This window comes from Liolophura sinensis, chromosome 6, assembly GCF_032854445.1.
Source record: "Liolophura sinensis isolate JHLJ2023 chromosome 6, CUHK_Ljap_v2, whole genome shotgun sequence".
NCBI classification, from domain to species: domain Eukaryota; kingdom Metazoa; phylum Mollusca; class Polyplacophora; order Chitonida; family Chitonidae; genus Liolophura; species Liolophura sinensis.
The window spans coordinates 39,175,964-39,186,423 of NC_088300.1; the positions used below are offsets into that span (position 1 = coordinate 39,175,964).

Consider the following 10,460-nt stretch of genomic DNA (forward strand, 5'->3'; position numbering starts at 1 on the left):
GTGCACTCCTTACTATTTATGTATTAAATTTGTCAACTTCAACATCAAAAATATATATGCCCTAACGTTCGCGTGGTACAATGCCATACCACCAGCTGCAGCTTGCAATTTTCTTTACAATGGAGGGGCCTCCGTGGCTCAGTTGGTTAGCGCGCTAGCGCAGCGTAATGACCCAGGAGTCTCTCACCAATGCGGTCGCTGTGAGTTCAAGTCCAGCTCATGCTGGCTTCCTCTCCGGCCGTACGTGGGAAGGTCCGCCGGCAACCTGCGGATGGTCGTGGGTTTCCCTCGGGCTCTGCCCGGTTTCCACCCACCATAATGCTGGCCGCCGTCGTATAAGTGAAATATTCTTGAGTACGGCGTAAAACACCAATCAAATCAAATCAAATCTCTACAATAGACTAAAATATCAACCTGACCACCATTTTTTGAGCTGTGGTTCCTGGAAATGAATACATAGCATTGTTAGCTCGGTAACCTCCAGGGAGGGTAGGAAGTAACACTGGCCAAAATGATTGCAGTTTTATCCAAAACAGACAAAATCCTGATATATTTTAACCACGTGCGAACTAGCAGTTCAGGAATTTATAGTGTATCAACAACCTAAAACGTCTGTGTGCCAGTATTACCCATTTAGTTTACTTTATAGTGCGAAGGCAAATCTTAGACCCAACTGCTTGAATTGCGCATATGTAACCTACAGCAGTCCGGAATAGAATGACACGGTAACGCCAGGCGTATGGTACGGGTTAAATAACGCATTCAGTGGATTTTGTAGAGAAGAAAATCCATTGCATGCCTTGCAGCCATATATGTAATTTTCGCTCCAAATTTGTATACATTGCAGTAAAAATGGTTTAAAATCTGCTGGGTTTTAAAAACGCTTGCATATTTTTGAAATTCAAGTACAATGCTCTAATCCACATGTATACCCCCAGTAAGGGCCTCACCGAGACTTACGTGTATGCAGATTTCTAAGACTGTCCTGAGACTCGTTACATCTGGGGGCTATCAGCCTATCCGGGAACATCGTCCTGTAAGAAGTCTGGATCTGGAGGAATTGAAATCATAACCAATATACCATTATATAGATTTCCGTGTGTGTTAGCATGGGCTTTGAAATTCGAAAATCTTGCCTAAGGCCGCAGAATTGCAGAAGTATCGGGACTTGAAATTCGCTTATGACCCAGGATTATATCAGGATTATGACACTGTATTTAATCGTTTTCTTATAACTTAATCAGCGCCATTCACTTAAATACTCTTTCAACCCACGTCTCTGCGGAAGTGTAGAGAGGTATATTATATCGGGCCTGTCCGTTTCTGTATGTCACGCTTTGGATTCCCTGCAGTAACAGTACCAACGTTTGTCTGATTTTGATAAAATACAGGTTCCTTTCGTTGAACATCAGATCTGTGTATTCTGAATTAGTTTGCTTTGTATAATGTGTATTGTCAGACTCCTTTAGGTTCACCAGAATAAAAATTAAGATGATTTTGTGGCAGTGTTGGTTTCAGTGATTAGGGCGACCGCTTCTTATCGGTTGGAAGGATCAAGTGGTGTTACGGTTTCTGCCATTGTTTGCCATATTTTATGTACAGCAGAGGTACTTCGGCATCATGTCTTTGTACTTCGGCATCATGTCTTTGTACTTCGGCATCATGTCTTTGTACTTCGGCATCATGTCTTTGTACTTCCGCATCATGTCTTTGTCCAGATCTACCTACAGGGAGGCCATATGACATCTATGCATGTGTCACATCTCGTTTTTCGTTAGCACGTATTAGGTGAAATAAGTGCCGCTGTATGACTGCTCTTGTTAAATGTTTCCCATGTTGTCTCTTCAGAGAAAGGGAAATTGAAAATTGTTTGGTGTCCCCGGAGTTTTACGCTCGCAGCATTTAGTGTACGAGAGTACATGTATAGGCTGATGCGTCATCTGTTAACTGTAACATATAAACCTGTGAAAAATAATTTGTGTAAAATATAGTGAAGTCTGTCTAAGCAATGAACAGCATTTGTTTATATGGCCAAAGAAATGACAGTGGTGTACATACTCATTTAATAATCACAGGGTTTTGCTTCGTATTTGGCGAGGTGTGCATGATTTTCTACGTGCAAATAAGGGCTGAATAAAATATAACTGAAATGTTAACAATAGATGTTTTGTAACTTTAAAATTATAATATTTCAAAGTGAAAGAGTTTGGAACTGAAGGATAATTGGAGCTAACAATTCACATTTTGGAATATATTTCCGCATTTCTTTGTTCACATCTTTATATTTATACTTATATTTTCTTGCTTGTGTGAGTTTACTAGTCATAGCACATGGGAACACCTGCCTGGAATTGATGGCTGAAACGAATGTGGCTACGCGCCGACAAATTATTTGATGCCAAGCTGTACGTAGTATACTGAGGCCAGCAAGGGAAGTACAGAGGTGTTCAAGGTAAGCTTATGGAACAAGACAGGGCTGTGAGAAACCTACAGAGCTAATCATTACCTTACCTTACCTTACCATAGCAGGCCTACCATAAGTACACACAAGTAGGCTATAATAGCATGTCCTGACTCCAAATGGTCAGGACTGCACATTCTTACTCTACTTGCAGACATTCAGGTATCGGCGTAATTAAAATGTCCGTAACTTGATACAAAATGTTGGTATTACATGGTGGTCCCTGTCCCTCATCACGTGCTGTCAAGTCACATGACCACCTACTTGCCGGGACAAGGAAGAAATTTTTTATTTTATTTTTGTTTGATCAGTACGTATATCGGAAATCAAGAATGAATATATTGTTTGTGGTGGAGGTATTTCTCCTCGTGGCTGTGGTAAAGTGTCAGTACAAACCAACGTGGGAATCTCTAGATGCTCGGCCGCTGCCGGCCTGGTACGACGAGGCCAAGTTCGGAATATTTATACACTGGGGAGTCTTTTCGGTGCCCAGTTTTCGATCTGCATGGTTCTGGTGGGACTGGCAGGGAGTAAACGATTCTGACGTTGTAGCGTTTATGAAAAGTAATTATCCTCCTACATTCACGTATCCCGATTTTGCTCCGACATTTAAGGCTGAGTTTTTCAACCCGGAACAGTGGGCAGATGTAATACAGGCGTCCGGAGCAAGGTAAACTTAGTTCATTTGATCAAAAGTGTTGTAAGAGTTCTGTCCCTTGTTAGCTACTGCGTTGTACTTGGGAGTATTATATACAGTATAGTCCAAGGTTGTACTCATGATGTCCTGTGCACGTCCTCATGGCATCCAAGATTGGACTGATTTTCCCAACACGAGCGTTCAGTACCTCAAATAACATTAACTATTTTGTAAACTAATTTCCGTTAAAATCATTTACTAATAGGAAATAGGCAAGGCGTAAGGCCGAACGTAGTGCGTCGGTATAGGCCTATTTTTTTTAATTAAATTAAACGTTGAGGCCAACAGTTTATGATATTTACCTGCCTCAAGTAGTCATTGAATTCAAAAACCTGGTATGTCAATTCCGCAAAGCACTTTACAGAAACTAAATGAGCTGTTGAACGGCAGCACAGGCCGATTTCTGGTGTGGACTGAAGAGAGATGATTCTTTTCGACCATTTCTGCAATTAAGTTTCAATGAATTTCAGGAGTTATATGCAGAAAACGCTATAAAGTGTATATCATGAGATAATGAAAATCAAAAGGGGGGCCTCCATGGCCGAGGAGGTTAGCACGCCACAACAGCGCAATGACCCAGGAGCCTCCCATCAACGCGGTCACTGTGAGTTCAAGTTCAGCTTATGCTGGCTTCCTCTCCTGAAGGAGACCCTGACAAGTTGCCAAGTCTCCAACATTCTTCAACCACTGTTTGATGTTATTTTCAATGACTGTAAAGTTTATGGAAGATTTTAAATAAGATCTCCACATCCAAAGTTCAGAACTTTACCAATTGAGCTGAGGTAAATTCCCTCAGAGTGCGTAAACTATGATCATTCGTACACACCTCCAGCTCTTAATAGATCAGACTTTGGGCGTATAAACTATCCTTACTACACAACTGAAGTCCAAATTGATCAGACTGGACACTGGATATTGAAAATATTGAAAAATAGGCTCTGCCTTCAACCTCACCTTGCTACGTTCGGTAATATGCCAAGTTCTAAACATACACTGAGGAGGTGGAATATTTTTTTTTAACCCTAGTTCAGTTAAATAAACGTTGATGTCTATTTTCAACAATTTCTGATATTTTCTGGCATCAGTGTTTAATTATTGAACTGAAAAATACCGTCTGCCCTTTCTGCAAAGTGTTTGCGGAATGAAGTGGGCCTTTAAATGCACTCTATAGCTGCAACACAGTTCCCCATTATGAACATAGGCCTATACCAGTCAGTTTTTTAATTTTTTGCCAATGCCATATCTACAGTCCAATAACAGATGATCTGAGGCATGTAGTGTTTTTAAACTCATGACTGAACTGTCTGATCCATTGAGCTTGCTGAATCATTTGATTATACGGCAAAGAACTCACAGTTGTTCGAATCAGGAGTTTTGTAGTTTTGTCGGTACCAAATCCACTGGCGAGTTCCAGGAAATTCTACGCTCTTTAGCCTTGTGTTGTAAATTTTGTAACCTCAGCAAATAAGAGTGACAACTTTTGTAAGTCAACTTACCATATTCTCTGGTTAAACTCCTTTTTAATGTACTTCATTTATTGTACCGGTACTTGAATACATTATCTTATAAATGGGAGTTTGGTTGATCAAGGGATCTGGAAAGCACATTTTGGACCACAAAATAAACACTAATTATGATCCCAAAGTAAATGAATTGTTCCTGTATATACACGTAGGTATGTAGTGCTGACCAGCAAACACCACGAAGGGTTTACGAACTGGCCATCCAAAGTATCCTGGAATTGGAACTCGATGGATACAGGACCTCACCGAGACTTGGTTGGTAAGTGTGCCCTTTGTCGGAAGAGTTGGTAAGTCTGTCCCATGTCTGTAAGTATGTGTCATGTCGGAAGATTTGGTATGTATCAGGAGGGTAAATCTGCACTGTGTGGGAAGAGCTCGTGTATATGTGGAGGGTAAGTCTGCCCTGTGTCTGTAAGTCTGTGTCATGTTGGAAGAGTGGGTATGTATCCGGAGGGTAAGTCTGCCCCGTGTCAGAAGAGTTGGCAAGTCTGCCCCGTGTCTGTAAGTCTGTGTCATGTCGAAAGAGTGGGTATGTATCAGGAGGGTAAATCTGCACTGTGTGGGAAGAGCTTGTGTATGTGTGGAGAGTAAGTCTGCCCCGTGTCTGTAAGTTTGTGTCATGTTGGAAGAGTGGGTATGTATCCGGAGGGTAAGTCTGCCCTGTGTCGGAAGAGTTGGCAAGTCTGCCCCATGTCTGTAAGTCTGTGTCATGTGGGAAGAGTGGGTATGTATCTGGATGGTAAGTCTGCACTGTGTGGGAAGAGCTTGTGTATATGTGGAGAGTAAGTCTGCCCCATGTCTGTAAGTTTGTGTCATGTGGGAAGAGTTGGTATGTATCTGGAGGGTAAGTCTGCCCTGTGTGGGAAGAGCTCGTGTATATGTGGAGGGTAAGTCTGCCCTGTGTCTGCAGGTCTATGTTATATGGGAAGAGGTGGTTTGTGTGTGGTGAATAAGTCTGCTTTGTGTGGGAAGTATTGGTATGTGTTTGGTGGGTAAGTCTGCTTTGTGTGGGAAGTATTGGTATGTGTATGTTGGGTAAGTCTGCTTTGTGTGGGAAGTATTGGTAGGTGTATGGTGGGTAAGTCTGCCTTGTGTGGGAAGTATTGGTAGGTGTATGGTGGGTAAGTCTGCTTTGTGTGGGAAGTATTGGTAATTGTATGATGTGTAAGTCTGCTTTGTGTGGGAAATATTGGTAATTGTATGATGTGTAAGTCTGCCTTGTGTGGGAAGTATTGGTATGTGTATGATGTGTAAGTCTGCCCTGTGTGAGAAGTATTGGTAGGTGTATGGTGGGTAAGTCTGCCCTGTGTGAGAAGTATTGGTAGGTGTATGGTGGGTAAGTCTGCCCTGTGTGGGAAGTATTGGTAATTGTATGATGTGTAAGTCTGCCTTGTGTGGGAAGTATTGGTATGTGTATGATGTGTAAGTCTGCCCTGTGTGAGAAGTATTGGTAGGTGTATGGTGGGTAAGTCTGCTTTGTGTGGGAAGTATTGGTAGGTGTATGATGGGTAAGTCTGCCTTGTGTGGGAAGTATTGGTATGTGTATGATGTGTAAGTCTGCCTTGTGTGGGAAGTATTGGTAGGTGTATTGTGGGTAAGTCTGCTTTGTGTGGGAAGTATTGGTAGGTGTATGGTGGGTAAGTCTGCCTTGTGTGGGAAGTATTGGTGTGTGTATGATGGGTAAATCTTTCATGTGGAACAAGTTTGCATGTTTGGTATGGTATGTAGTCTTTCATGTGGAATAAGTTGGCATGTTTGGTATGGTATATTGGTATGTAAAAACTTCTAAATACAGCAAGTTCATCATGTACCAGAAGAATTAATGTGTTTTACTGTCCTTATCTTGGAGATGCTATATGTATCTGTGTTTTAAAAATAGAGCCCACGAAAATCCACTTATGGAAACCTTAATTTGAATCATTATTATAAAGAAGCTTACAGTGTGCATTACTGTCTATTGAGTTTCTCACACAGAAAATATGGCAAATGCCATTTCAACGCTTGAGAAATTCTAATTCTAATATTTCATTTAATACAACCTTGTTGGTGACCATTGTGGTAATGTTTCTGTTTTTAACTGATTTTGACCAATCATAACAGGTGACCTTGCAGCTGCCATACGTAATCAAACAAGTGTGATATTCGGCCTTTACCATTCCTTGTTTGAATGGTTCAACCCACTCTACCTGCAGGATAAGCAAAACAACTGGACTACCCAAGATTTTGTTAAGGTTTGTGTTATCTCAGATGGGAAGCAGATGTATTTTAAATCATCATTTTAAATGTGTATCTTCAAGATAATGTTTATAAAAGCTACATCAGTTGAATTTTAAAAACTTTTGGAAAATGTTGTCCAGGCGTGATGATTACAAACTACAAAGGTGATATTTACACTAAAGAGTTAACCCTCATTGTCCAATCTTCAACTTTGTGTTCGATGTCGATCATTCAGTCGGAATAGTCAGGTTTAGTTTTTTAAAAGCTTCTAAAAAACTGAAGCAGAAAGTGGAAAAAGAAGTAAAACATTAAAACATTTCAAGATCACATTTCACATTTTGCCATGGAGGTATTCTATTTCCCAGTTGCTGCCTTAGGCACCAGATCAGAATAATCAAAGGCATTAGAGGAGGGTGGTGTATATCCCAGGTCAGTGAGAAAAGTGCACTTCTCCTAATCTTGAGGTACATAATGTCTGCCTTTGTTGCAGAGAATTTGTAAATTGCACTTGTCACACTATGCATTGGGGTATTGGTGACGTTGACGACCGTCTGTGCAGTCTGGCATCTGCTGAAAACCACTTGTCTTACTTGTGCATATTTGTACCTCATACGTATATAAGTTTATCAGCTGCTTGCCAAAGGTTGGTGGTTTACCCTTGAAATCTTGACCCTTGAGTTCCTCTTCTCACCATACTGACACCCATAGTATAAGTGATTCTTGGCGTTAAACAATGCAACAAAGCGTCAATGAGTGAATCTGAAGTATTATGAATCTGTCTGACCGTCCAACAGTTGAAGCATTTTATGAATGTTTATCTACAGGAAAAGACTGAAGTTGAATTATTTGATTTAATAAACACTTACAAGCCCGATCTCCTCTGGTCAGATGGGGAATGGGAAGCTCCAGCCTCGTACTGGAACTCACAGCAGTTTCTGGCCTGGCTGTACAATGATAGGTAAACCTATAGAAACGTATTACATCCAACCTGCCTCTTGGGAACTACGTGCAGTTTGACTTGAAGCTGCAGGTGGAATATCTGTTAAGCTTGTACGCAATATTAGTAGTGATAATGAGAACGGCATAATGGAAAACCAGGCTCAGTAAAACACTTTATGAAGCGAATTAATTGCAGTTGAACAAATCTTTGCAGTGAATATGTTTTATTCTTTTTTCCTCACGGTAATACCACGTATTGGCGTAATGTTTTGTTGTTTTTTAACTCACAGCCTTTGTCTTTCTTTTGTACTTCGTAAAATGTTAGACCCTATTCTATTGAGGACCCTACTCAAAGAGAATTACACTTAATGTCTCTACAACGACTTTTTGTTGGTTTTCACCTGTTTGAAGCCCTGTAAAGGACACTATTGTGACTAATGACAGATGGGGAGCGAGGACCCTCTGTAAACATGGCGGCTATTATACCTGCAGTGATCGATTTAATCCAGGTAAGGAATACTTTCACCTGAAGTAATCTTAGAAGTGAGCTCATTTAATGACATAAGTTGATAACGGTTAAAGTCTATGTCTTTTAACTTTTTGCCTATACCATACTTTCCTGTAAAATGAGTGGACTCATTTTGAAAACAAATGGTATGCTGTACACTGGGCGTTGATCCAGACATGAATTTACAATAGCAGCCCTACAAGCGTTTAGAACAAACTCAGCGCAGTAACAATACAAAACAAGCGGTTGAGTTACACTATAATTTCAAAACAATTCCACATATGGCAGCCTCCATGGGGGGTAGTTTAGGTAACTCGTGCTGTTCTCCGGCGAAACGCATGCCCTCGTTTTTGAATACTTATGATGGCACCCGAGGCAATGGATTCTTGGTGTCGAAAACAAGCTTTTGAGTGTTTAACATTATGAAAGAAGTATTCTACTTGAATTTCCGTGCAATGTTATGGACGTCCATCATATCCCTGTGACTGAGCTTGTGTTGTTACATGTCTCTGGCTAAAGGCAATTTTGATAGTGAATATGAGTGATTTTACAGAGAGCTCATCACAGTCAAAACAGCTGAAAGAAAGAGACTACATCTGCGTGGGCTTTAAGAATATAAGCCTACTTTTAGGGGATTCCTAGGACGTGTATGGTGGGAGTTTTGGGACAAAAATCCACACTTGGTAACCAGATTAAATCCTCAGTATGTACGAAGAATAGCTCAAATTATTAACCTTCAGTAAACATTTAGGAACATTTTTCAGATTTTGAACGGTAACACAAGAACAGACTTTGTTGATATTTTTTGAAAGGTAATCATTTTGGCTGCTCTAAAATAACAGCAAAACTTCGAATGGATTTGTGCTGATTGATATTTTGCCACACAACTGCCGTATATCTTCTTAATCCACCAGCTGCGGATTGTCATGGGTTCCCCCTGGCTATATGGTGTCTTCCACTTATGACTACGATTCGAAATTATTTCATTCCACTTAAGCCTACGTAAGGGATTAGGACACCCTAATACCCAATACTATAATCCGATTTTCGCCCAGTTATCTAGTTATCTAGTCACTTGTCAGCATTCGGTATAGTCTGAAAAGTGTTCACTTTTGGCAGGCTCTTGTATATAAACAGAACGAATTCCTGTGATTCCACCATAACTTGGTTAACACTTACGATGGCCGCTCCTATGACCTAAGTAGAATTTGGAGGACGCAACCTACTTCGTAACGGCTTTATGGATAGAAGGAATAGGAAACTTGATACCAGATGCTGGTGGATATGTGATTGTATGGGGCGTCGAGCTGGGCTTTGCGCTGATAATAATATTATAAATGATAATCACAACCACGGACCAAACCCTGCAGATCCAAATGTTTCAAGTTTCTTGCAACCTTGAAGAAAGGTCCCCTGATGGAGTATGCCGACTCGGTGTCTGGATGCTGTCCTTCTGATTTTTTCATAACATAATGATATTAAAGTCTGATCTGTTCGATATTCGATATATATCTAAGAATAGACAGTTTTTATCAATATCTGAGTTTTGTCATGCTTGACTGATCCCACCTGACCTGCCACCTGAGGCGTTAATCCTAATCCCTTGCCCCTCCATTCCTCTTATGCCTACATTCTCTTTCGACTTTCCTACTCAAGTTTTTCAAATCGTAGACATAAGTGGAATAAACCGGCTATATGCTCTGTTTCCTCACACCACAATGCTGGCCGCCGTCGTATAAATGAAATAGTCTTGAGTGCAGGGTAAAACACCAATAAGATAAGTAAATTAATCCATCGGTTTTTTATAGTTTCAGTATTATTATAGGCATATACATGTACATCCACTCGGCGATGGAAACCTGTGTGTGAGCACCGCATTAATATGGGCTGCAAATCGCTGCCGTTACAAACATGGACAGAGGCATTCCCAACATTTTTATCTTGTTGTTTTATGTAGGCGTTCTCCAGAAACACAAATGGGAGAACGCGATGACGCTAGATACCAAATCTTGGGGTTTCAGACGCAATGCTCCACTGACGGATTACCTAGACATGGAAAACCTGACGCAAATTTTAGCAGAAACAATTAGGTAAGTGAGAGTTTGCTATGCTGAA

General features: G+C 40.8%; 1 protein-coding gene across 1 annotated transcript in view; it reads left to right on the top strand.

The window, feature by feature from the left end:
• The first annotated feature begins 2,726 nt into the window (after positions 1–2,726).
• LOC135467184 (alpha-L-fucosidase-like) overlaps positions 2,727–10,460 on the top strand; it is an 8,315-nt gene continuing 581 nt past the window's right edge. The window contains exons 1-6 of the mRNA XM_064744949.1: positions 2,727–3,131; positions 4,834–4,940; positions 6,782–6,912; positions 7,723–7,856; positions 8,249–8,346; positions 10,303–10,435. Coding sequence (XP_064601019.1) covers positions 2,794–3,131; positions 4,834–4,940; positions 6,782–6,912; positions 7,723–7,856; positions 8,249–8,346; positions 10,303–10,435 — 941 coding nt within the window. The 5' untranslated portion in view covers positions 2,727–2,793. The remainder of the gene's footprint in view (positions 3,132–4,833; positions 4,941–6,781; positions 6,913–7,722; positions 7,857–8,248; positions 8,347–10,302; positions 10,436–10,460) is intronic.